The sequence below is a fragment of the Telmatherina bonti genome, assembly GCF_933228915.1.
Source record: "Telmatherina bonti genome assembly, chromosome: 2".
In the NCBI taxonomy this organism is placed as follows: domain Eukaryota; kingdom Metazoa; phylum Chordata; class Actinopteri; order Atheriniformes; family Telmatherinidae; genus Telmatherina; species Telmatherina bonti.
This window is the reverse complement of record NC_136620.1, coordinates 23,778,768-23,806,360: the sequence shown is the minus strand read 5'-3', so window position 1 is coordinate 23,806,360 and position 27,593 is coordinate 23,778,768. Positions and strand designations below refer to the sequence as shown.

At 39.4% G+C, this 27,593-nt stretch overlaps 3 protein-coding genes and 1 long non-coding RNA gene across 4 annotated transcripts in view; 2 read left to right on the top strand and 2 right to left on the bottom strand.

Annotated features, from left to right (window-relative positions):
- Positions 1 to 2,893, top strand: part of kcnq1.2 (potassium voltage-gated channel, KQT-like subfamily, member 1.2) — a gene marked incomplete at both ends in the record, with an annotated part of 177,485 nt that extends 174,592 nt beyond the window's left edge. The window contains one exon of the mRNA XM_079246599.1: positions 2,747 to 2,893. Within this exon, the coding sequence (XP_079102725.1) occupies positions 2,747 to 2,893 (147 nt within the window). The remainder of the gene's footprint in view (positions 1 to 2,746) is intronic.
- Positions 2,894 to 8,336: 5,443 nt separating this feature from the next.
- On the top strand, positions 8,337 to 14,236 carry LOC306767826. Its single transcript, XR_013771643.1, has 3 exons — positions 8,337 to 8,442; positions 8,697 to 8,787; positions 14,025 to 14,236. It is a non-coding gene; the product is annotated as an uncharacterized lncRNA (long non-coding RNA).
- A 322-nt stretch (positions 14,237 to 14,558) lies between these two features.
- On the bottom strand, positions 14,559 to 18,314 carry cdkn1bb (cyclin dependent kinase inhibitor 1Bb). Its single transcript, XM_079260586.1, has 3 exons — positions 17,654 to 18,314; positions 17,305 to 17,429; positions 14,559 to 15,962 (listed from the first exon to the last, which is right to left on the bottom strand). Exons 1-2 carry the CDS (start codon positions 18,090 to 18,092, stop codon positions 17,317 to 17,319), a joined length of 552 nt encoding a protein of 183 aa, XP_079116712.1. The 5' UTR covers positions 18,093 to 18,314; the 3' UTR covers positions 14,559 to 15,962; positions 17,305 to 17,316.
- Positions 18,315 to 20,233: 1,919 nt separating this feature from the next.
- yars2 (tyrosyl-tRNA synthetase 2, mitochondrial) lies at positions 20,234 to 26,739 on the bottom strand. Its single transcript, XM_079258668.1, has 5 exons — positions 25,967 to 26,739; positions 25,048 to 25,215; positions 24,778 to 24,933; positions 24,401 to 24,571; positions 20,234 to 20,585 (listed from the first exon to the last, which is right to left on the bottom strand). The coding sequence occupies exons 1-5, from the start codon at positions 26,668 to 26,670 to the stop codon at positions 20,426 to 20,428; spliced, it is 1,359 nt and encodes a 452-aa protein (XP_079114794.1). The 5' UTR covers positions 26,671 to 26,739; the 3' UTR covers positions 20,234 to 20,425.
- Between the last annotated feature and the right edge of the window lie 854 nt (positions 26,740 to 27,593).

Genomic DNA, 27,593 nt, shown 5'->3' with positions numbered 1-27,593 from the left:
TGGGTTGTGAAAGCTTATTTGGTGCTGAGTTGTGTCAAACAGCCTGACAAGTTTTTCTAACTCATTCTGACGAGTAGAAGAGGTAAGCTACGTGCAGTAGATTGCTCTTAAAAGTAGATCTGAACTCTGCGGATCAGACAGAGTTCGGAAGATCATTCTACTGATTTTGTGCCATGTTGTGACAGGAGCACTTGGTGTCTTTTGTTGGCAGAGCATAACCCTCAAAAAGGAGTGTAGCTCTGGATTAAGGAGTGAATGTAGACATCACCTTTCAGTTCAATTCAATTCAATTCAGTTCAAGTCAATTCAATTGAAACCAACCAACTCAATCTGTTGGTTTCCCTAAATAGGCTGTTATGAATTGGCTTTCATTATGGGTTTTTTTCTGTCTGTAAAGCGTCTTGAGATGGCATTGCCGTGATTTGACGCTATATAGATAAAGTTGAATTGAACATCACCTTTCTGTTCAACAAGTTTAAAGTGTCTGGGAACTTAGGACATTAATTGTTGAAGCTTGATATACTATTTGAGTTGCTCCATGTACATTCTCAGTTGTCATATTTTATGCTTCATAGTGCACCACACATAGACGTCGCTTGGAGAAGGCGGCATGTGTTGCTTTAAAACCTGGATGTACCTTTCAGCATTCACAGGTGTGCAAATTACCGATGCCTTGGGCACTAACACACCCCTATACCATCACAGATACTGGCCTTAGCTTTGTGCTGATTACAATCGGATAGACCTTGTTCTCTTTGTCCTCAAAGACACATCCATGTTTCAAAAACAATTTCAAATGTGATATTGTCACACCATCAGCACACTTTCCCACTTTGCAATCTCAGCATTTTTGGGTGTTGTTGATACTGTAATTCCTAGACTATAAGTCGCTGCTTTTTTCACACGATATAGGTCCTGTGGCTTAACATTGATTGGACAAATTAATTGATTTTTAGGCTGTAACGTTTTAAGGGGCTGTGTGATGCAGAGAACAGCACAAGTTCAGCCGCAGGAAAGTGACACTAAGAGCGACAATAAAAAAGACTGAGAAAAGTGTGTGACACAGTCATTCTGAGGCTATGTTATTCCAACACTGAAGAAGAAAACTTTAGTTATTTTTCTTCACAAGAGGAACATTAAGATAGTGAGCAATGTGATCAGCTATGTTACAGTCACTGTTTGAAATATAAAAAAACATTTCATTAAAAGGTTAAAAAAAAAATCTGTAAATTTTCCATGTAACAACATGGACACTTACGACTCATAGAAAAGCGCGACCTATTTACGTCCACATTTTTTTTCTTTTTTAATTTAGTGGGTGTTTTAATTTGCACTTGTAAATATAGCGACAAACTGGGATAACTGACAGTGATTTACTGAAGTGTTCCTGTTCCCATGTTGTAATTTCTTTTGAAAGGCCAAATCAGAGAAAAACATCTTCGTTTGGGGGATACCTGCTACGTGTGGACATGGCCTGAGCCTGCTTGTTTTATACTCAGTCATGACACTCACCTGTTTCCAGTGAACCTGTTCACCTGTGGAATGTTCCAAACAGGTGTTTTTTTTAGCATTCCTCAACTTCCCCGGTCTTTTGTTGCCCCTGTTCCAGCTTTTTAGGAATGTGTTGCAAGCATCAAATTCAAAATGATTGAATTTTTTTTTTTTTTTTAAATAGAAGTTTATTCGTTTGAACATAAATATCTTTACTGTTTTTTATTTAATTTCATATAGGTTCAAAATTATTTGCTTTTTTTATGTTTTTATTTCCAATTTTATTGGAATTGGGGTTGTATTCAAAAGAGGCATCATAAAATCATTGGAGAAAAGTAAAAGCTATAAAATAGGATACATTTTAATGTATGAGCTTATTATTTAAGAGTTCAGAAAAAAAGTGGAAAGTTCTGCACCAGATTTTCGTCCTTCGCCTCGAGCGTCTTCTTATTTTGGCTCCAAAAAAAGACCAGAGGCGATGACGATTCATGTCATTACAGGAAAAACTGGTCCATCTCCTCAAGCTGCTAAGTTAAATATTAGATGAATAGTTTTGGGGCATTTACATATATAAATATATACACACACACACATATGTATGTATGTATGTATGTATGTATGTATGTATGTATGTATATATATATATATATATATATATATATATATATATATATATATATATATATATATATAATCTATTGATACCTTTCATGAATTTTTTTAGTTTATCTGTTTACAAAGTTTCCAGTTTTAAGTACCCAAAATCTTGCTTGCCATTGAACGCATACGGACGCTATTTGCATGTCACCAAGCAGTCTGAGGTTTGTTTATCCATGTAACTCAGGCGGTGCCCTTGATCTGGTTTCAGACAATGGTTAGACTGGCTGTACCCTGTCAGAGACATCTCTGTCAGGTGACACAGCTGTGTTTACAGTTTGCAAAGCGTCTAAACAGTGACCGGTGTGTGTGTGTGTGTGTGTGTGTGTGTGTGTGTGCGTGTGTGTGTGTGTCTGTCAGCTTGCTCACATAATGAGTGGCTTCACCAGGTAGACGCCAACTGCAGACATGTCATTATATCTCTCACTACTCTGTCATTGTGATGGTATCTACATTAAAGAGGCGGGTGGATATGGACTGAAGTACAAGCTCAGTGTCATGCTTTATTTAATTACACAGGCCTGTATGTTAGATATGTTTATCCAAAGGCATTTAGCTAACCTAACCTGTTCCTGTTTTGTCTTTGTGTTAAATTCAGGTTCTACAGATAGACCAGAAAATGGACTCAGTCCTACGAATTCTAACAGAGCAGTTCCCACCCAAGTCGGAGCTAACATCCAAACCCTCCATCCGCAGAGTGACCATTCAGAAGCGGAAGGGTGCTAGCATTGATGAGGCGCCCTGACGTCACAGAGATGCTTGATATGATGTCATCACCACAGGACAATTCTCGGACTGAAGTTCACATTAACCGCCTCGTCCCCCAGCTTGGTGGCCATTTTGCAAATAAAGAGGTCTCAGTCTTCCAAAACACAGTTTTTTTTTCTCCTTTAAGCTCAAATTTCTCATAAACATTTTGATTCCTGAGACAAGAACAACTTTAACTTTCTACCTGTCCGTGAGTCGGCTTCATGATGTAGAGACCAAGTCGACTGACATGTTCCTCTGGACGCTTGAGTCTCTGTTCTGGTCTTGTTTTTTTTTTCTTTAGTTTGTTTTTCTCCTTCTTCTTCTTCTTCTTTTCTCTCAATGTAGCTTTTGTCTCTGGAACCAGTAAAATTGCCCCCTGCAGCATACAGGTATTACACTTATTCAAGCAGTGACACGCTCCATGAATTTATTTCACTACATTAGCCTCATAATCGCACTGCTCTGTGATGTTGATTTATGTGTGGCCTGTCACTGAACAGCATTCCTCTACTCCAAATATTATTCCAATGCTAACTAACCCCTTAATGAAGTAATGCTATCAAAGTACTCAACTTTCTCAAAGACTTAGAGAAAACCTGAAGGTCCAGAGAACAGAAGCATTCCTCAAATCCTTATGATTATCTTGGCACCATCAGCACCCACACAACAGGGTTATTTCCATAGACACATATCCATCCAGCCTGACTGCAGTTGGACTGTGACGACTGTTTGTTAGTAGTTATCGAATAACACGAGAAGAGAAAGGCATGTTACCTGTTGATTTTTGTCCTACACTAGAGACCGGAAAGCTGCAGTTAAAGAAATGCCACTGCAGAAATGTGTCTTGACTGGGTCCAGTGGCTGACATAGATTTACAGTGAGGGCAAAGCTAATTAAAAACAACCAAACTGCCGTGACAGGACCTGGTGCCATGTTACAGGAATACAGTCAGGAGTTATGGGTCAGTCTCCTGGTTTGCGCAAGGTTTGCACAAGGAGTTTTCATACAGTTACCAGTTTAAACCAGAACACACACAACAATCTGCAGGGCTATGCTGAATAATGTATGTTACTCTCGTCAGGGCGCTCATACATACTGCAGCGTTGGATTTGAATTAAATGTGCCCCATTAAATCTCTGATTATTTTTGTCTTCCTTGAGCTAATTAAGTGCTGAATTCCTGGTAAGGAGAGATTACCTACAGTGAGTGACTGATGATAAGAAACCGAGAAAAGTTGGAGAAATTCACACTGTAAGTTTTGAGAAGCAAGCGCATAAAAGCTTAGGAAATATCAGGAAGCCGCAGAGAAGTAGACAATGTTCAGACTGGGTTTCTGTACTTCTTCTGTGACAGAGGGACCGCCGAGGCATGTAAGAAGTAGAGAACAGAAAATAGCTCAACTATGTAGCCTCCAGTAATTACAGCATGCACATTCCTAAAAAGATGAATACACAAACAAAAGCGGGGTGAACAAGAGAAGCAGAAAGAGAGGAGACTTTTTCTCTGCACTAGTATGTACTTTCATTTTTTGCTGTGGTTAAAATTAGCTATTACTTATCTATTAAGTTGTTGTATATTAAAATTTGTGACAGACCTTCAAACATTTAAGCCTGTACAGTTTTCTAAGACTTGTAAATAGAAACATTGCCTTATTGCACTCTGTTTATAATAATGTGAAAAGATCAACCCAGAATGTGTTTGCTTGTTGCAGTATAGTGATATGCAGTGAGGCTTCTGTTGTAACAATAGATGGAAATGATTGTAAATGATATTCACACACATGCACGCCCTCTGTACTGTAGCTCTGCTGTAAATAATAAAACTGCTTTTCATTATGCTCTGACTTGCTCTCTTGGTTCGGGAGAAATCTGATTACCTGCTCATCTGTTCCATAATTTGCTTTCATTGGAGGGTGAAACCTGTCTTATGGTTATTTGGAGCTATTTGTTTAAGTCTCCAGCCAAGCTGGGTCAAGGTAAGTCATGTGCTGGCGCTTCCATCCAAACAAAATCTCCACTCTGTATTTAACCACAAAGGAGAAAGAGAATGAAGCAGAAACATGCTCACTGCGCTTACTTTAAAGTTCAGCATTCGACAACCCATTGAGTGAGGCATGTGGAGGAGGAGGAGAGTATACATCTCATATTACCACTCAATTATATTTGTCCTCAAAGGCCAAAAAATACTGGGGATGTCCCAAGAACAGCACTGAGAGAGAGAGTGAGAGAAGAAGGAGTAATGGGAGAGATATGGAGGAAAGTCGGGAGGGTAGCAATAGCATTATGAGTGCAAAGAGAAGAGTTTTTTTTTTTTTTAAATTAGGCGAAGGGACTGCAGGACATAGTCTGGCCGGTGCCTTTTGTCCTCCTTTGATTTCTGTCACGGCAAGGAGATATTGGCAGGGAGAGAAAAAGCGAGACCCCCATGGCAAGCTGCGTCTGCAGAAACTGCTCTGTGTCACCTTTTGCTCCTCTTTCATCTCAGAATGAGACAGAGAAGAGAGAGAGGCTTCCACTTCAAAAGACAGTTTGATCTCAGAAGTACACAGGAGCACCACCTAAAAGAGGATCTGAAGAAGCATTTAAGAGGAGAATATAAGGGGGTCACTGTCACAAATGCTGGACGGTAAAATCCTGCAAGTCTGTGTGGAGGAGGACCTCAAGCAACATCAGAGATGGTCCTGGTTGCCTTTGATTCTGCCCACTTATTCACATTGAGAACACAACATATCCTCACCGTGCTGCTACAACATGTGGGCTTATATATTTATATATTAAAATGAAATGTATACATTGATGCTTATGAGACTTCTGTTTTACATTTAACATAATGGACGCTATTATTTCTAAAGATGTTAATAAATCTTTTTTTTTTAAAAAACAACATTGCACAGTATCAGACTGAAATATAAGTCAAGTTGTAAAGTCTGAATCTTTATTATATACTGATATTCATATTTATATATGAAAAAGACTCTCAAGATGTAAATGAATAATAGAAGACAACAAAAGATAATGATGTCCAGCAAAGACGAACTAAAGAGCAAGCAAAACCATTACTACACCAAAAAGCCAGAAACAAAACACAATTTCAGTCTCACTGGAGACAAACTTCTTAGATTAGAGAAGAAACAAAAGAACAGTGATGGTATTAAAGGAAAGCAGATGGTGAAGATTACAAAGCAAAAGCTTTTATAGAGCAAAGATATGACAAAGCAGTTATTTAAAGGTCACCTAATCCAATCAGAAGGATAAAATCTTCTTTAGCTGATTTCTTTAGATAAAAGTGGACATTAAAGAGCACTGGGTCTGCTTTGAAATGGATAATTTAAAACACAAGAAAAAAGTCAATTTCTGAGACAATAACAAAAGTTACATCCAAATAATATTAAATCCAGTGAAATCATATCCAGAGGATGCTATTTGAACATTGTGCAATGCAGTGGTAAATAAAAAGCAACCTGATGTGGATTCAGCATTGTGAGTAACACTCTTGGCCCTACTTGTGCATGCAAAGTGCAGTCTGTGTGCACTAAGCTGATGTGTAAATGTTCAGTTTATTGGTTTGAATGCACTAATAGCCTCAACCATGATCCATGTTCTGATGTAGGTACAAATACCCATCTGTAATTAGGTTGTTTTCAGTGGGATATGTCTTATGTTTCCAGCTTTAAAATATATCATCTAAATGTCACCACAGAGGAAAAACTATTTTTAGAGTAAAACAGCTTATTTGTAATCATGAATATAGATTATGAGAGATGAACAACAGCACAAGAAGCTATTATTTAAAAAGATCAACTTAAAGTCAATCAGGTTCAGCTGAGAGGCAGTGGCTGGTGAGCGCGTGGTAGCTGGCGGGCGGTGGGTATGTGCCTGACCACCGTGGGGGGTTGCGAAGCCACCTGTCCAGGGAGGCCCAGGCTCATAGCGCCAAGCAGTGCTATATGAAAGCAGATATGTGTCGACAGGTGTGCATGTGTGTGTGTGTGTGTGTGTGTGTGTGTGTGTGTGTTTGTACTGTATCTTTTGGATTGTGACAAACAAAGTCATCAGCAGCTGATGCCAGCCTCTCTGTCAGGAGTTGTCCCCAAATAGCTGAGGCCAGCAGTTGCCTGGAGGACAGTTGTCGGAGCTCCGTCCCCTCCCCCACCTTTCACCAAAGACTAATTGGCGTTCTCATTTTTGGTCTTTGGTATGAGGAGATTCTGTTAACTCTTGTGTTTATTTATTTATTTTTAGCTTGATTTACTTTTAATCAGCTTAAAAACCATCACAGAACACTGATTCCAGAAGAGGAAAGAACAAAAAAATTCTAGCTTGCATAGAAACTGAAAATTATTTGTTTGACTTAATAAAATACAATTTAGTAATGTTAGTTTGATTGCGATTGTGTGTGTGCAGTTTGGCTGTGAACACTAGACACGAGCCGATGCTTCATGTTGCTCCTCTTAAATGTCAAAGCTGCTGTTAAGCCCTCTTATTAATAAGGTATTGACTGAGTTTCACTTGTAAAATCTAGTCTTAAACGGATAGTGAGCTTTACTTGTGGTTATCTCCGTATCCCTTCATCCCTAACTTAAAAAACCATCTTCGTAAGCAGCCTCTCTCACAACAATCACAGATACAGTATGCCCTTTGACCCGTTCCCTGTTCGGTCCAAGCAGGGTGACATCACCCCATGGGATAATAAATCAACCAAAGGCCAAGAGGTTAGATCGACCCCCTGTGACCTTTGGCCTTACAAGATTTCCCTCAGCCATATGTCTATGGCTTACCGTAACCCCCACTCATCACCGTGGCCATGCAAAGCTCGGCAGCCAACAACAACAGCTCCAACCATCCCTGTTTAGGTCCAAAGATCCGTTCGAGCTGCTCAGTTTCATGTCCTGGGTCCAGTAAGCCACAGAAACCACGCCTCAGCCTGGCTATGGTAAGCATGACCACTGCTAATGTGTTGTTCTGGCTGCTGTAGATTTCAGCAAAAGGACAGTAGGGAGTAGACATGAGGTGTGGAAGAAGGGGGGAAAGAAAGGGCTGTCAGGGAGAGGAGGGGGCGCTGCCTATATAGGTCATAATATCAGGGACTTTTCCCCCAGACAGGCAGAGAATTCCTGGCCAGAAACTGGATGGACTTCAGTGGTGGGATGAGGTTTGGCCAGCCGAGGCAGAATGTTAGGCATTGTGGACAGCTGCATCACTGAGCTACTGTATAGGAGAGAGAAAGGAGGTTGTTCATGTGAAGCAACAGAGGCGGTGAAGTATAGAAGCTCTGAATGCCGCTGCAGTCATATGTTTAGATTTCCTAAAGTATTTTGAATAAGAAAAGGGAAGTGAAAACAAAAACACGAACACAGGGTTTACTTGAAAAGCTTGTCAAGCAGTTCTGGGTAAAATGTTTTTTTTTTTTTTTTGTTTTTTTTACCAGTAATGCACGTCTTATTACAAATAAGGCAGATTCTCAGAAATGATGCAACAAGAATGAGGAGGAGATGCAGACAGCGATTCCTGTTCACCTTTTTTTGTACTTACACGTGTGAAGCTGGTAAGTATATGATTATCCATTTTATGCAGGTCTCTTCTCAATTAAATTTGCTCAAGGCCGCTGAAAATCCCCCACAGAGCAACATCTTATTCTGAAGAGAGTGAAAATTGAAAAACAGTGAAAAAACTGAAATTTAAGAAGCCAAAAGACCACATCCATTGCTGTCCAGCAGCAAAGTTTTCATTTGCTCAAGAGTCTGCTTTTCTCATCAAGTGTCATGTGTTGGAGAACATGTTCACTCTTTCTTATGGCAGGAGTCTTTTCAACACCAGAGCTGAGGACAGTGCAGCACAGAGCCTCCTGATGAGGGCAGCAGAAGCAGGACAAAAACGCAAAGAGGTCTGGGTATGTTCTCATGAAATGTGGGCTGATTTATTGCTCATGAAAAGTGGAAACTCAATGCATTTCTGGCAAATTTCCAAAACAACAGTGAGGACAGTTTTCCATTCTGTGTCATTTTAACCAGCAGTGCTCCCCAGTCATTGGTTTAGACATTCTGTGGATGCAATGTCATTTTATGTATACAGTGGTCAGTGCTGTAAAGTGAATAATTGCCAAACACTTCTGCAAATGTTACACAAAGTTGCATCATATGGAAATATTTTATGTCCCATCAAATTCCCATTACATCCTCACACACACACACCCATACTGTCATCATCTTAAGTGTGGAAAAAGCTCTTCAGCTCATGTCGTCCAGTTACTACAGACACGTGCAATGTTGTACCTTACTGTACAAACAACAGTAGCAAACGATTTTAGCCAAGCTAAGCTAAACATGCTGATAAACAAAAGTGGAACTGAAATTATGGGGAACTACAGGTTTTCCAAAGTGCAAACATTCCAGCACATTGGCAACATATTGCTGCAGTTACACATACACACTTTTCACTATTGAATTAATTAATTCAGTGGCTTCTTCCACCCTTATTGTTTCTATTGAAGCCTGTAAGAATCTCCTTGGTCAAGTTATTTACAAATCCCATTACAATTGTCCAAGTTTAGAGATGTTCTGAAATTCAACAAAAACTAAAATCTAACACTTATGTTGATGCGTGCATATAACAGATGTAGGCCAAGGAATGATTTGGAATGTGTTCACTGACCACTAACTCCATTGTATTTAGACAAAATAAACAAATATAAAAACTGAGGGCAGGAACACACTCAATGAAATGAACTGAAATCCCTATTTTACACATTTTGATTGATTGGAAATTTTTGATTCTACACTGAGGACCAGATTTCCGCTGCTCATCCATTGCTTACTGCTTTTCTCATGATGCATCTCATTTTTCAGTATGACATGGATCTATCTTCATAGACTCATTGTGTCTATGTAGCCAAACTGTTCCTAATCAAGCAGAATGAGATCTGGCAATGTTCTGCAGAAACATTCACCTCCTGCCTGCAAATTTCTCCCCAAGATACCAACATATGCCTCAGCATTAGTGGTCTCTTCAAACATATGCAAGTCATTTGCACGATGATCACCACTGCACTCCCATAACACTACAGATGCTGGTCTGAATTGACAACAAGCCATGAGTTTTCTCAAAAAGTAACTGAAACTTGGGACTCATCTGACCACAGGATATGTATCCACTGTATTTCTATCTATCTGAGATTAACTTCTCCCCAGACTACTCGGGGATGTTTCTGACAGTTTATGTATGGTTTTCTTATTAAGTGAGCAGATCCTGCAGCAGATTCTGTTAAGTGAAACTGTCTTTCCAAAGTGTTCCTCAGCTCATGTGGCTTTATTGATTATGGTGCCACTTGAGAAGCCGCATACATCCAACACTGGCATTATTCTTTGCCTGATTTTTCCAGAATTACTGACCTTCGTTTTTATGCTAAAAGAGCAAAGCTTTTTGTTGTGTTGGGAGGGTGTTGGAGGGGAGACTTATGGATGACTGAATGACTCACTGGCCAAGTTTGGCTCAAAGCAATAAGCCACACCCCTTGCTTTCTTGGAAAGACTTAGCCGCTGATGAATGTTTCTTTTATACCCAATTCTGACACCCTAAACTATTATGTTTACCCCATAAACTTTTCATCTAACTTTTTTTTTAGTGTTTTTGCCCCATCATAGTGTTATACATTTACAAACAATGAAGCTATACAGCAAAGACAGAACCATGACTGTGGACTAGTGTCTCCTACATAAAAAATAAGAAAAAAAAGTGCAGTTTTCTTTATTTCTGGAAACAGTTTTAGAATAATTCCCCACTTTTGTGAAAAGTGGATTTGAATGGTGAAATGGCTGAACAGTTGTCTGTCAATCACGTTAAGTGAATGGTTTAGAAAAATCAAGCTGATAACAATAAGAATACTTTTTATTTTGTGTCTCTATGAGTTTAACAGCTATTGATTTACTTTAGCTGTGATTTACCAAATAAATGTATTTAGATTGTGTTCTGCATTGCATTGCAGATTTGATGAATATATTATGCAATGCAGTTCCCTGTCATCTGGAGTGGATTATTTATATTTGCATGGTTTTTAATAAAGCAAAATCGTCCGTAACAGAGTCCTCGCCAAGAGGAAAGAAAAAAATCTCAGTACTCCTCTGCACAGATGTTCCATCTGGACGTTCGGGCTGTTTCTCAGCCAAATGCATTTAAATGCATCCCTGAGCATTCCTGACAGGATTACTGGGCCAGGTACCATCCACTGGTAAGGAAAGAAGGAGGAAGAGAGATAAAGGCAGAAATGAGTCAGAGTGAGTGTGCAGCATGGCCCGCTTACTTTGCACGTCTCAAGCTGCGTGCTTGAGCAGATTTGGATTGATAAAAGATAAAGGCTCTTTGATAGGCTGCAGGTGTGCTGCTTTAATGAGCATTACCCACCCCGCTCCCCCTTCCTTTCTTTTCCTCAAAACCGTACTGCCGATGCACATCTCCACATCTGTCGTTCAATGCTCTACAGCATCTCTAACCTCATAACCTTCCCCCCCCCCCCCCCCCCCCCCCCCGACCTGCCACTCAACCCCAGACTTTTCTCCGTTATAGACACGTACTTTGCAAGTTACACCACAGCACTTAAAGAACCAAAGGGTGTCAGTTCTGTGAAAGGGCTTTCAGGTATTGATCCAACCTACTTGGCTCACTAAATACAACCGAGTTATCCAAAAGAGCATCCAACGCCCTTTCACTTGGAGGATTCCAGACAGAAAAACAACAACAAAAAAAAGATTTGAATGCATCTTGTCTTTCTTGCAGCATCTTAAAAGTCACACCAGAGAAACAAAAGCACACGAGCAGAAAAGCAAAGAGAGATGGTAGATGTTTATTTGTGGGCACTTGCTTTCCTCTCATTCACAGCCTAAGGTGCCAGGGGACTGGCTGGATGACGTGGGTTGTGGCCTGAGCAGGAAACATGGGGAGGAACTTGTGGCTTTATATTAAGTGCTGGGGCGGTTAACAGGAAAAGATAACCTGTTTCTGTTGATACAGCAAGGAAGTGTGAATTCTTGGCACATGTGAGATGTCACAGAGAGGAACTGGCCGACGATGCAGTCCACATCTTTGACTGAGTGGATTACTGGAATTTCCTCGAGTTCACTGTGGTTTTGTTTGGGTGGCTGCGATGGAGTGCTGCAGGAACACATTCAGGAACATTACTGCCGTAACAGCAAAGGCGAGATGCTGTTGCATCATAGAGGACGCAGAGCAGTCTTCAGGAGCATCTCTTCTTTCATAATTGAGCAGGTCACGAGTGGAAATTTTCAGAAAAAATGTTTTATTTACAGAAAACATACTTTAGTTTGTAAAAAAAAAAAAAAAAAGTTAAAAATCTAATCTAAATGTAAATCTGTGTAAAATAATCTTCATTAGACACAGAGTAAAGAAAAAAGTTACAAAGATGTGTCACAGAGGAGTCTGATGAAATGGTGGCAGGATACATATAATCCATCTGACTTTCCTACAACGTAACATTTAGTGAGTATTATTACGTCAGTGTGGTGAGATTATAGGTTTACTTCCTTTTGCCTGAAGAACTAAGAAAAACACCCTGTTGCAATTGTGAAATAACAGGTTGTTGACTTGACTCTTTGGTGTAAATGTGCTGACTGTTTAGACGGAAAATAAAGTTTATTTAAAGTCCTGGTCCAAAGGAATGGGATCATTCTTGATGCATGTGCAGCATAGTCACACAAAAACTGCAGCCTTATTGCAATCACACTATTATTACAACTTCCAGAAAAAGATCATGTTAATTAACCTTTTTTTTTAATCAGTTTTATATAATTTCTGTTGTATATACATATTATTTCTTAGATTTTAATAGGAAAAGAATTTCTTCGTCATCATTGCTTTGAAAATACAAAAACATCTAAAAGCTGAGATGCAAATATATTTTTCAGACTAAAGTATAAAAGGTTCTTTATTTAAAGTAGGTATCACTGACTGAAACCCACACTTCTTCCTCTGCACCGTCAAATAAACACCTTGTCAGTCATTCAGTCAGTAAGTCAGCAGCTTAGTCAGTCAATCAGACACCCAGTCAGTCAGTCTGCTGTTTGGGCGGGGTGGAGGCTCGTAGACGGGGCCTTTTGTCTGGAGCAGAGAAGCCCCAGACACAACAGTGACCAGCCCTGGCCCCCTCACAATGGCTGTCCTCACAAAGGCCCACACACTGGGACAATGGGCCATGCTCAGAGTGGGGGTGGAACTGCTCTGCTGAGGTTACCCACCTGCACACTTCAAGACTGGACAATACCCACCCACACACAACACACAATTCCCTTTACCCACCCAGCTTTAAAACGTTACTGCAGGTGTCTTCCTGTGATGGTGGTACGAGGAGGAAGCAGGCAAATTGTGTGCAGTGAAAGCACTAATTAGAGTTTTACAGCTAAAGATGAGCCATGACATGTGGAAATGAGATGTGTGATGAAGTTACTGTAGGTGAAACAGCATCTAGCCTGGGCGGGATGAGGGAGGAAGAAATAAAAAAAATTTAAAAAAGAAAAAAAATTAATTTAAAAAAAAAAAAAAAAAAAAAGCATTTCCATTTTGTTTAGTAAACAAGTTTCTCTTAAATCCATTTTCTTTTTCTGAGAAATGTCAGTTGTTTGTACGTCTGTTATGGTTTCTGTTGTTTACATCTCAAAGTCAACATTGTTTTTTAAGTTATTTTAAGCTTGGATGAGCACCAAAAAAACCTTACAAGCATATACATGCGTATGTGTATGTATGTATGTATACACACACACACACATATCTATATATATATATATATATATTTATATATATATATATATATATATATATATATATATATATAATTGTATATATATATATATATATATATATATATACAATTATATATATATATATATATATATATATATATATATATATAAATATATATCTCCAATATTTGTACATAATCAGGAAGTCCTCAAATAATTCGATGAAAAAATGGATTTTGTGTCCTATGCTTTTTGAAAGGTTTGCAAATGTACTTGTAAAATTCATGTTAAAAGAAAAAAAAATTTTTTTTCTTTACATCTATGAATGTAGAAATTCACAGTCCTGTATGGATAATATACACTTCCTTGCTTACATTTACAGATGCTACTAAAACCAGTGGAACGAAAAAAGATGGAAGATGCAAATTTCTTAGTGGAAGCTGAATTCACTGCTCTCCGCTGAAACTTGTTTTCACAAAGCAACTTCCATGATGAGATGCTGAGTGTTACTGGCTGCAACAACTTTCTGCTTCCCACTGGATGAGCAAAATGTCAATTAACCAGCCCATTAGGACAATTAAAAACAAGAACAAGTAAAACACACACAAATAAATTATTTAAAAAAAAAATAAAATAAAAAAAACCCAAAAAAAAAACCCCACACACAAACACTGGGGGTGTCACCTGACTGAATCATCTTGCTTCCATGTACTCCTCACACACTGGTGCAACCGCATCCTTACAGCAATGCCAATAAACCACAAGTCAGATTGAATTTTCTCTTTTATTTGATTGCAACACATTTTATAACCACACATTACAAAATGCACAACAAATATTTAATCAGGCTCAGTTCGCAACCTTATAAGAAAAAAAAAAAAAAAAAAAAAAAAAACTACAAAAAAAAAAAAGCCTTTTACAAAATGAAACCATTATAATAAAGTAAATGCCACTTTGGATAACCGTAATCAAAAACCCATTTTTTTATTTTTAAATTCTACATAAAAAAAAAATCTTGACATAAATAAGTTAGTATAATTTCTCAGTGTTTTTACAAAATATGTACATAGGTACTTTGCAAAGATTTACACAAATACACAGGCATGGTGACTGCATTTCTGGGACGAGCTGTTCTCCGTCTCCATCCAGGTGTAGCCTGGTTTCTCTGAACATAAACCAAACATTCAGTTAAAGGGACGCTTTTAGATGCTCACACTCACATCCTCAGCAGGCTATTAAAGATGGGAAAAAAAATTCAAGCAACTAAGTTATCACAAAGTAAAACAATGTGAAGTCAATTAAGGAGCGCAGGCAGTGCCACACAGAAGCAACCAGGTATTTGGTATTGTAGGAGATCCAACTGTTTTCAGAAAACCTCCTCTCCTCAGAGCAGTTAAGGCTCATGTGACAATAGGAATACAGTTGTAGAGAACACAGCCTGTGCAGTTTGTATGTCCTTCAATATGCGAGTACCTCACAGCTCCAAATAGGAAACAAACAGAAGTGTTCAGAAGTTAGAGGGGAAAAAATATTCCAGGGTTCAACCGATGCTGTAAGCATCCCAAATATAAAATAAATAAGCAAATTTTTAGATTTCCTCCTGTTATTTCCTGTGTATTTAGATCTTAAAACAACGTGCTCGTGACGCTTGAAAAGCCAAAAATAAAAATGGGATAAAAAAAATTTAAAAAAAAAAAGCAACTACATTTGTACCATTCTTCACTGCTGATAGGAAGATGACGAAGTGAAGTTACACTGTCAAGAAACTGTTGAAAAAAATAAATGAAAAAAAAGGCCATGATTTTCTTTAAAATGTAGCAATTAGGGACTCTGAAAACATCACACTGCATTTAGAAGGAAAGAAAACAGCATTTTGGAAACAAATCTCAAACTACACTGCAAGTCTTCAAGTCAAATCATAATCCACACCTTTTTGCATAAAGGATTTGTTTTTAAATCATGTTTCTTATGTGCTACATTTGGAGAGAAATATATAAATTTTCATATATTTACACACAGGTAGTAAAAAAAAAAAAGAAAAAAAGAGACAGGAAATCAAACCTAATTGCACACTGCTACATCAACTGCTGTTAGAGGCAGTAACATTTAATGAGTGCCACAACTTTAGTGTTTCTATTCAGTGCTTCAACAGCGTCCTCCCCTGTCCTCAGGAGAGCTGATATGTTTCTGATGCTGCATAGATCCTCGTCCAAAAATTGGCCACATTGAGGTTTCCCACGTAGTTTAAAAAAATAAAATTAAAGATAAAAAAAATAAAATAAAATAAAATGATGAAAAACGAGGAAATGCATCATCAGCTCTGTGGAGCAGAAAAACAACAACAGGGGAGGGGGGGAGATATTGCAAGGTTATTATCAGACTGCGGACTGAATTTTGGTGCACAGATTTATTTAACATGCAAAAAATCAAAATAAATAAATAAATAAAATACTTAGGGTGGACCCCGACAAATCTATTTTACTGTTATCCCAATAAATTTATTAAAAGAAGAAAACAGCAATAAACACAAAGGAGGGGCTGTTTTGAAGACTGAAAACCAAATATTCACATACTGAATGACTGAGCACCACACATTTATTCTTTTGGTTTTATATTATAATAAAATCATATAAATTATATTTTAACAGTGCTACTTATTTTTAGAGGAGAAAAAAACAAAACAAACAAATAGTAGTTATGCTGAAAAAAAAAATTATAAAAACCTTTTTTTCTATAATTACTACTATGTAATGTGACGGTTTCCATGCCTAAAATACTTTTTTTTTTTTTTTTTTTTTTAAAGATTTAGCACTAAATTTAGACTTCTCCTCTGCAGATTTCCCATTCTGCCACTCCAGTGGACATTTCACACACATTCTCCCCTTTGCTGTGGCCAACAAGCCCACTGTTTTTCAGACCTGCACAGCTCCTTTTGCACTCTTCTCCTGCAGAGACAGATGTGTGTTGTAACTGTAGTGTGCAGTGTGTGTGTGTGTGTGTGTGTGTGTGTGTGTGTGTGTGTGTGTGCGTGCAGCAAGAGACCAGCCCCTTCCCGTCGCTGCTGTGCTCCGTGCAGAGGGCAGTGGCTGCTGACGTGTTACTACTACGCTGTTGTTCTGCACTTGTTTACAGTTCAGTCGGAAACTTGCTTCAGCAGAGGCAGACAGCGGCTGCTCTCAACAGTTTAAATGTGAAATAAGAATACCCTGGCGTAGTTTTAAGCCCGATTTCTAAAGGATATATGCTGAACTGATCCGAGTGCAAAAATAAATAAATAAAATAAAATAACAACTTAAGTTTGGGATTAAAAACGCCACTACAAACTGGCTGAAAACTGTCAGCTGAGACAACAAGTTAACTCTTTGTGATGAACGAGGCAGCTTAGTTTTTTATACAAAGCAGAACTTTGACGGGAACATTTGCACGATCATTTAAGATGGAAATTAAAAGTTTATTTTTCCAGAATTATGAAGTTGTTGAACTTGAATGAGACGACCACCTGAAAGATGGTAAACAGAATCATATTTTAAGTTTATTTTAGTCATCTTTCAGCTGCTAAATGGGGGACATCCCAGCTGGGGGAAAGGATGTATTTTCTAGCATGACCCTGGCACACCACGCAGAAATCTTTTATTTAAAACGTCGAAATACTTTTTCCTTACCGTTTCCAGTCCTCACGTTTTTCTCTTGGGACTCTTTCTGGGTGTGTATTCTGCGGTGTGGCTCAGGTTTGGACAGCTAACCTCATCTGGGCTGGTGTGTGACCTTTTGTTTTGGGTCGAGGTGTCTGCAAAAAGCACAAACATACCGTCAAAAAAGCGCAGAAAATAACTCGAGGTGATTATGTTTTATATCCCTTCGTCTTTATGATAACATTTCTGGCTAAGTCTTGTTGTTGGAGCAGCCTGCAGAGTGAAATACCAGCAGTGTGACCAGTAAGCCCCTGTCTGGATATGTTACACAGCAACGCATTCGGGTGAAAACGGAGGTAATATGATGCAAATGTAGTACCGTGACATGCAGATCTTTTCCTCAGGCCGGTGCACTGTTCTGTGCACCCCATCTGACCGTCAGACCTGTGGGTATCTTCGCTTGGAGTCATCACAACGCAACTATGATTCCCGTTTAGATCCACATTGTTATTCCCAGAGCAGACGCCTTTCTCCTTCCGCGGCTGCCGGTTGTAGAAATCTGGGACTTCGCTGCAATCCACTAATTTCCACTCCAGCCTGCCGTTGGCCAGCGGCTTGTGATTGGCGAAGTCGAAGCCCCACTTGGCGGAGGCATCCTCTTCCAACTCCCGCAAATGTCCATTTAAATCCCTCTTTAACTCTTCGTGATCCACGGGGCCGAAGAGGTTTCTGCAGGCAGACGGTTTCGGGTGCTCCGCCACCCGAGCGTCCGTCCGCTCCAGCGTCGGGCTCCCGTTTGAAAGGCGAACATCTGACATTTTACCCCCCGAAAAGACGACTGAATTTTCAGGCAGCCGGGAGCGTCCAGTTTAAGAGAAAAACACACTGCTAAAAAAAACAAAAAAAAAACAAAACAACGGGTATCTCCTGGTCACGGGGAAAAGATCCGAAACAGGCGTGAAACGACTTCTGCCATGCATACGTCGTGCTCAGAGCGCTAACGGCTGCGGCGTCCTGGAGTGGAAAAGAGTTTCCGCAAATCATCAAAACAAAGTGCACAGGAACCGAAGCCGTTCTGTCAATTTCTCTGCACTGAGAGAAACAGCAGACAAACCTCTCAGTACCCAATATGGCGATTGAGAGATGTAGAGGGGACTGAGAGGGGAGGTTGACTGAGAGACGGAGGGAGGGAGGGGAGAGGGGGGTATGATTGACACACAGGGCTATTTAAATATGAGAAAGACCGCTCATTGGTTAGCGGGCTTGAACCCGCCCACTTTTTAAGGTGGACCACCTACTTACGAGAGCAGGTTGAAATACATTTAAAAATAAGATATTTAGAAATGTATTTTTAATTTTGTATTATCTATATTCTAGATATATCTATCTATCTATCTATGTATATCTATCTATCTATCTATCTATATATATATATATATATATATATATATATATTTATTTATTTTCTTATGTTTATCCTTTTTAGTCTGTGACAGAGGTGAAATCACGTAATTTCATAAACAGGAGTGCTTATGCTGACCCCTCCCTTATCCAAAAGCACTTTACAAGAGGCTCGGTGCTCTCAACATCAGTCCCACCTCCTAGCTGTTGTCGGAGCAGACGTTCACTTCTGCTCCATGACCAGACTCAAAGCTGCCACTGAATTATTCTGCAATGGCTTACTGTCGGATATGGATGCCTATGAATGTAGACTTTACACAAAAGCATTTAGAATTCATGTTTCAAATGTAGGAACACTGTTTACTTGAGCTGTTATCGCGTACTGCGAGGAAAATTACACTTGTGCATAAGTACACTATTGGTTGAAATTCTTTTTTGTTTTGCATCTGTTGCACTGCATTTCGCAAATAGTCTGAGAAGAATATCTTTGCACAAAATAGACCTCCAAAAGAATTTATTTCACAATATTGGTGTCTTTTCTTATGTCATTTTCCCATCTTGACCGTATTGAATAGGCTATAATCTATCTATAATCTATCGGAAGCTTCACAACAAACAAACAAAATGTGATCTGTTGAAACATATTTGTTTAAAATAATTATACAGAATCTTGCATTTGCAGAACTATTTTAATTTTTTTTTCCTTGTGAAAATTCCACCTTAAAAAAATGACGCTTCTGGAAATAGTTGGATAAGCAGCTATACTCAACACCAGAATGAAAACTATTAAATATTTACTAACTGGGGAAAAAAACAAAAGAAATAACAATAACTTTGACCAATTCTACCAGTTACAAAAATGTTTTAATTCTTTCTGCTTTTCACTTATCTGTACCTTGTGGTGAAGGTTATTGTCACGACACACACCCTGTCTTCATCACAACCAGATCCTGGTATAAAGAGTGAATTTCAGAAGTAGAAAACCCCAACACATGAAAAATTAGTGAAGGAGAAAAACATAAAAATCTAATTGGGAAAAAGAAAGGCAATGAAGAGATCTTAGCATAGTAGAAAGTAGAAAATCTTATTTACACCACACTGAAAACGTTCTACATGTACAAAAAGTCCTGCACCAAACTTAAAAAAACACTACAATTCAGATGAATTCTCAATTAGTCATGCTTAAAAATGTAGTCTAAATGCTACAAAAATTTGTCATAATGATCAAAATGTATCTTCTGTAGGTTACACTTGTCACAATTGAAAAATATTCCAGATGTTAAGAACATCCAGTATTAAAATTATTTGTTTGCCTCATTCTCAAGTTAAAACTAATTAAAACAAACTGTCGAACTGCAACAGACGCAAAACTATTTTAGTGAAAAATGATGCAATTTCATTTTGCTGAGTGCAATTATTTACTTTCAGGATCAGAGCGGGTTATGTGGAGCGGCTGACGTTGCCAGTACACCACCACAAGGACAATGTTGCCCTCCAGTGTTCAACTGTAGTTTTGAAGCAGCACAAAGTCAACAGAAAACAATCTCGCTATTAAATACTTTTTTTTAATAAAAGTTTAACATGTTTAACATGTCTGTACATTTCCATATTAATATAACCATCACAGAAAATCCTTCTAATAAATATATCAGTCCAAAGTCTCTCTGCTGTCACCAGGTGAGTTTTATTGCCTACTTTCCCCATAATGTCCATTCGCCTACTTGCCCCCCCCTTACTTGATCAGGCAGCCTCAGAGACTGAGCCATTTGATGATGTAGAAGTTCCTCTTGCCCACTCTGAGCAGTGAAAGTCCATTTGACAGGATGTGGAGTTTGGGGACAAGTACCTGCTCTGGATTGTTGGCCCGCTTGTGGTTGATCCACACTCCTCCATCTGATACCATCTGATACCTGCACGCCAACATTTACAGCTGATTAGGACAAGAGTAGGACTAAATATCCCATGTGAGGTAGTAAAAAATAGCACCAACTGATTAACTAATTCTATTTCTACACTATTTATGCAAACTGTACAGCTACGTTTTTTTCCCCATTGTGTACTTTAGTTTACTTTTTAAACATTTGCTTAAGGGGAAAAAAAAATCTTACTAACAATGACCCAATATAACAGTGACTGCTATTTGTATAGTCAGTCCAGTAGAGAAATGCAGGAGGTTGCAAACACCACACATACTTTATTTACACCTTCACAGGTACATCCAATGCAGCCTGAGGACAACGAAGCATGCATCACCAAAACACTGCACACCATCACACATAGGTACATTCACCGGGGTTACTGCGTAAACTAAATTAGCAAAGACCCTCTAAAGACAAAGACAAGCAGTCCTCGACATGAGGTTGGTCAGCCAATAAACTGAGATGTTACTTCTGCAGGGGTCTTTTTTTTTTTTTTTAAAAACACTGAAATCTAAAGTTTATGCTACTTACAAAACAGTGTTGGGAGTAATACATTACAGAAAATATATTTCTTTTTTGGGTAACGAAGTAAAGTAACACATTACTCCTAAAATATAAATAATGAAATTACATAAATGTAGGGAAGGACTTATATGTGTTACCTAAGTCATGTTTGTACTGTGTGTGAAGTTCTGATCTGTTTAGGTAGCACGTGCACGCGCTGCTTACGTGTCCCCTTGCCTGGACACGTTGCCATAGAGATGGATTTGAGCGAGGACACTGCTCATGTGTCCACTTTTAGACTTCCCAGAATGAAACAAGCTAATTTATAACGCACTAGAGTTTTTATTCTACTGAAATTTCTTTTATTTGACTTTACAGATGAGTAGAAGATAAATCCTCTTTCAGGAAAACATCAATACATCTAATTTACAGCAAACGTGTAGTTGATGCAGATGGAACTTCAGCCAAATGAAAATGTAGCATTTTAGTAGCATGTATCATCACAGCATGAGCTCATCACAGCTTCCTCTGTCCTGTTGGTGGATTTTACAGAGAAGCATTTTTCCTCCTGCGGACAGCAACATCCGCATGCCGTACGCTCCATGTAAATGCACAGTAAATAACAAACAGGTAAGTAAAGTAATAAGTAGTTGTAATATTTTTTAAATGCAGTAATAATTCAAGTAACCTCATGAAAATTTACAGAAGTAATGAGTAACTATTTACTTATTTTGAGTAAACCTCCAACATGGTTACAAAACTAAGCTAACTGAGCTTAGCATGCTATTAAGATGGTTTAAGTAAAATAATTACTTTTTTGCCTTCATATGGTAGATCAAAGTTTTTTTTCAAAGCTAATTTCTTAAGCTACATTAATAGTGAAAACATAAGTTACAATGAGAAAAATATCTTTGCAAAATCTCCTTTCCCCTTCATGGAGAGGAAAACACTGACAGGTAATCTTGCGATTCAAAAATAATGTACTGGTGTTTGGTTTAATGAGGTATTTCTTAAGCCTGTTGTAAACAACGTGAAAAAGACAAACATCAGCCAAGCAGGACTTTCTTCTTGTGGGAAGACGTGTCTTTAGTAGGACATTTGATGTAGACGTAGTTAACGTGAAAAAACGTGAAGACAGTATTTGCTGATGCGTGGTGGAATGGATAGTTTCAATAAACAGCTGATCAAGATGGTGAAAAAGTATGAAAATGTATACAACACGTGGCTTTTAAAGACATGGTCCTCCCGGGTGTACAATCCCACCGTGCCGCAGAGAAAGTTTTTCATTCAACTGCTCCTTGAACTAAAAACTTAGCAGAGTTTTTATAAGGTGCCCTGATTTTGTCACATTGCTATACTTCTTGTTTTGTCTCATAAACTGTCTTTTTTTTTTTTTTTTCTTTCTCAAGTGTTACACACCTGTACTGTGCCCAGGACAAAGTTTACCTGAAGGACTTTTGCATCAGTTTTAACGTGAACATGGTGGGGCAGCTGGTTTAGACTCATGCAACGAGATCAAGCTGTGGCGATATTTGTCATTTAAGTGAGAAGTGAGCGAGTGTTTTGCAGGTACAAGGCTGAAGTCTACAAGACAGTGAGCTATTCAAATTTCTTTTTGTGACCTGTACCTGTGACCAGTAGTACTTTTTAAAAGTTTTATTTATTTTGTGTATTTGTGTCTTACTTTGATAGTATTTTTAATGCTAAAAAGTGTTCTTTGGTTTATTATTATTATAATTAATAAGAAAAGCAGCAGCGCATTAAGCAAGCCAGAATGATGTCCAAGTCTGAAAATATAAACATGCCCCTGCAACTTTTTGGGTATCCAGTGGAAACTGAGTGGAAGACAAGACACGGACAATATAACCAGGGTCAGAAAACGATGAAACGTGCTGAAAGTATTGCCATAACACCGGATGACTGGACATCAAGAGGTTTGCAAAGCTATTTTACAAACACAGGGGAGGTTTTACAAGCAGCTGCAACTGACTGGGAGCTTAAAAGACCAAACCGTAGCATTGCATCATACTGTCACTGATGATACACGTAACATGGAAGTGGCTGTGAACAAAGCAGGGTTGGAGCCACACATTTAGTGCTTTGCACACACCATAAACCTTGCAACCCAAGCTGGCCTCCCTGTTCCCCACATCAGTCGTTTGCTCAGGCCGGTGACACTTGTGGCTGCTTTTTTTTTTCTTCCCTCATCGAAGTTCAACTGTTACCACGTTAACGTCCAAGAAGAAGCACCTACAACTGCCATCACACAAATTAATCACGGACGTTACGACACAATGGAACTGCACTTTGCATATGCTGGCACGTTACCCCGAGCTGCCATCGCAGCAGCTCTCACCAGCCCAAAGATAACCGATACAGATGTAAAGACCTTGTGAGGCTGCCGCACCCTTCGAAGACAGCCTGAACCTGAGGTTCTAGACCAGGGGCGTCAGAATCCAGTCCTCGAGAGCCGGAATCCGGCAGGTTTTTGTTGTTTCCCTCCACTAACACAGCTGATTCAAATCAATGGATCCAGCAGCTTCTTGTCAACCTGTTTAAGTGTCGGTCAGGTGTGTGTTGGAGCATGGAGACAACAAAAACCTGCAGGATACTGGTCCTCCAGGACTGCACTTTGACACCCCTGTTTTAGACTCTACCTCAGCTAGACCATCACCAGGGTGAGGTTGTCTTCCTCAGGGTATAGAACAAGGCAAAACAGTTTGAGGAAAGTCAGGAATATATGTTTCAAGTTCAGTCGTTTTCCGTATGCTGTGCATGTGTTACACAATTTAATTGGTTTGCGTTCCCATTAGCAACTGAAAAAGAGCAAGCGTAGAGCTACTCCTTATTTAGCACCAGTCCAAGTCTGAAAACACCAAATTTGTCCATTTGTTTGGAAAACACAGCTGAGGACAAGGAAGTAGAGGAGGCTGCGAGAGCATATGCCCCATAAAAAGAACACTTGATGACCTGCTTGAGAGCTTTTTCTCTACTGAACAAGACCCAGCCCTTTTTTTGTTGACTTACATCTGTTTTCTCTGTGCGCATGTGGTTTTGAGCAGCCAGCATCAATCTGAGCAGACATTAGCTACAACAGCGACTACGATACAACTAGCTGTTATTATTCTGACCTAAACTGCACAAAGAATTTAGATGGCCTGACATTTTTATTTTTCTATTAATCATTCTGCATATTAACATGTTTCATGTAATTTTAAATAATGGATTAAAAAAAAAAAACTGCACATCATACAGATTACTTGTAAAACTGGATCTAGAAAGAGAATTACAGGGTCACCTACCCTCTGGGTCCAGCCGGGATTGCGTTGACCCTGCGACAGGCATCTATTACAGTGGTGCCTGGCTCCAACAGCAGTTCATGGAAGGGAGCCTCCCTGAAAAGCTCCTGAAGCTCCTCATCCCTCATTTCTTCCAAGGCCTGCACACTGCTGTGATACAGCGCATTGGTACATCTACGGGGGATAAATGTGAGTAAACAGAAGCTTGAAACTTCACTGTGAAGACAGTAAAGTTTCTGCCAAGTGCTGGCAGTTCCAGTTTCTGCTGTTATTCCACACCTGTGAGTCACTGCTGAATAGAACTGCTATAAATAGAGGCATAGGACATGACTATATATTAAAGAAACAGAATCTGTGCACACACACACGACCTTTCTCACCTCTTAGCGCTCTCCAGGCCCTCCTTCCCATGCACCAGTTTGGTCACTTCTGCAGCCAGACGTTTGTGTGCGAGACGTTTACTTGGATCCTCTCTCTGCTGCTCCATCAGACGCTCCACCTCTGGCAGAGGTAGAAAGGTGAACAACTTCAGGTACCTACAAAATATACCACCACATTTACTAGATTGTTTCTTCACCAGCAAAGAACGGCTTTCAAATCTTCTAAATGTATCCGAAGGTAGCAGGTCAACAGACAGGATTTCCACATACCCCTCCACGCTGGCATCAGGCTGCCGAAGAAAGAACTGGTAGAGTTCAAAAGGTGATGTTTTGTCTCTGTTGAGCCAAACTGCGTTGCCCGCAGTTTTCCCCAACTTGTCCCCAAAGGAGCTGGTTACCAATGGGATGGTCAGACCATACACCTCTTCACCAGTCACTCTGTGGAGAGAAAAGGGGGTGAATGTGTCCAAATTACAGGGATAGTCAGGACTTCCATACACACACGGTAGAAGCCGTAGATTTGTCCTGACTGACTGCAGACTCCCTCCAGCTCAGTCTTCTCAAGATAAATTAAAAAAGAGAGAAGTTCTTGATTATGTCTTAGTGTCACATAATTCTCACATTAGATGTGATCAGTCACCTGTGGGACAGAGTAAGCAAACTAAATATGAATATATATATATATATATATATATATATATATATATATATATATATATATATGTATAAATACAGCCTAGTCATGAGTTTTCTCATTGCAGAGTTTAAAGGAAAAGTCAAACCAAAACCTACTAAAATGAATTGCCAGAAACATTGAGAAGTGTCAAAGCAAGTAAAAGAAGAAGCTGCGTTTTTTTTTAAAAAAAAAACAACAAAAAAAACGCAGTTTTAAAGAAAGTGAATCTGCTTTTAAAAAAAAAAAAAAAAAAAAAAAAAGCAGATTCCCTTTTTTAAAACACTCCAAGCAGCCAAGTGCTTTACACATGTTCTCCTTAACAACGTGGACAGAACTTAGACACGAGAAATCACAAACCTGCAAACAATCTACAAACTAAAATCTCTTTGATAAGATGCTTACAGAACTGTAGTGTGGATCCTAAAACAACTCAGCATTTGGAATGTAAACACAATGTCCATGATAGACAATAAACCAGCTGATTCCCAGACGAGGCCTGAAATGAACATTTACTTGTGAATGTACTCGTGGCCAGACATCAAGTTGCCCAGCTGGTCGGTGCCTCCGAGCTGAATCTTGCAGCCGTATATTTGGTTCAGATGGTAGAAGTCATAAGCTTGGAAGACCTGGTAGGTGAACTCTGTCAGGCTCATACCGTCTGCGCTCTTCAGGCGGGACTGAACGCTGTGGCGGCTGAGCATGGTGCCCATCCTGAAGTGTCTCCCGGCCTGCGACAGAAACCCCACCACATCCCAGCTCTTATACCAGCTCACGTTGTTCAGCACAGTCACTGTTCCCAGCCTTCTGGAGCTATGGTGAAAATGCAACTCGTGGTTGGTGAAAATCCTCTGAATGCTCTCTCGGATGCTCTGGGTGTTCGCCTCCGCGACATCCGGGGACAACCGCTCCCGCTCGGTGGTCTTCCCGCTCGGATCCCCGATCTGCGCCGTTGCCCCTCCGAGCACTGCGAGTATATGATGCCCGGCGCTTCGGAAGTGCAAAAGAGCGATGATGGCTAGCAAGTTGCCCACGTGGAGGCTGTCGGCCGTGGGGTCGAAGCCGCAGTAAACAGTCTGAGGAGCGGACTGCAGCAGCGTGGGGAGCTGCTCCTGCGCTGCCTGTTCTGGGAACGACGCCTTCAGAACGCCACGTTTATGTAAAGAGAGCAGCAGACCGTCGTGTAGAGGGGGAGAAGAGTGTAGTTTAGATTTGACCATGAGGGCAAAACGCAATCGCTTCAGTAAGGGTCCATGCTGCGATGCATAACTGCAGATCTTCGCTACGGACGCAGCCATGTTGGACAACGTGACAAGAGAACGGAAGAAGAATATTCCGGATAGTTTGGCGGGAATAGAGCGCCCTCTAGTGGCCCAGTGGTCTCATAGCGGGCAGCTGCAGCACTGACCTGCTGCCAGGAAAGGGTTGATTATACGTTTGTTTTTTTGTTTTTTCATTTTTTATTACACAATTGAACAAAACATACAGAACATAAACTGATCAGTCAGGGGGTCAAGAATTAAATGAAAATAGGTACAAAAGAATATGCAGGCCCTGGACAATACAAAAAAAAAAAAAAAAAAAAAAAGGAGCATCTATACCTGTGTATACATCTATACATATACATAGCATACAAAGTATCAGTGAGAATATGTCAGTGAAATAAGAATTTGTCCAATATTCCCAGTTTTTAAGCCCTTAGGATTTTCAAGATCTTTAATTATGGTGCTGGATTGAAAAAAGTTCTTGTAAAAACATTGCAAAGCTCGGCTTGCCGTTAGCCCATTTCCTTTTATGAATATGAAACTTTCCCATGAGTATAACAATTTGCACACAAAATGTCAAGTTCTTTTTCTGGTTGATTATAGGTTCAGTTTGTACCTAATTCTTCATTTTATTATTAAAAATCAAGAATGGCTTCACTAAAAACGTACTTTACCGAGGTCTAATAACAGTCTCTTCAAAATGAAAGGATGCTTTGTAGCTAAGAATGAGTTATTTATAAATACATAGGTGGAAGTGGACCCAACAGAAGTCTGTCATGTTGCAATGCCATCTTTTTTGAATAGGGTAGTCGAAAGGAGACACATCTGTTAAACTAACTCACAAGGTGGGAAGGTGGATTCCTTATCAAGCCACGACA

What these genes read in the sequence shown, in the direction of transcription:
- cdkn1bb (XM_079260586.1), bottom strand. Translation starts at nt 18,092, where the DNA reads ATGTCAGATGTTCGCCTTTCAAACGGGAGCCCGACGCTGGAGCGGACG. An exon ending in GAAAAGATCTGCATGTCACG is followed by an intron (nt 17,430 to 17,653) that starts GTACTACATTTG and finishes TGCTTTTTGCAG; the next exon opens with ACACCTCGACCCAAAACAAA.
- yars2 (XM_079258668.1), bottom strand. Translation starts at nt 26,670, where the DNA reads ATGGTCAAATCTAAACTACACTCTTCTCCCCCTCTACACGACGGTCTG. An exon ending in GGCCACGAGTACATTCACAA is followed by an intron (nt 25,216 to 25,966) that starts GTAAATGTTCAT and finishes TTCTCTCCACAG; the next exon opens with AGTGACTGGTGAAGAGGTGT. An exon ending in CCTGATGCCAGCGTGGAGGG is followed by an intron (nt 24,934 to 25,047) that starts GTATGTGGAAAT and finishes TATATTTTGTAG; the next exon opens with GTACCTGAAGTTGTTCACCT.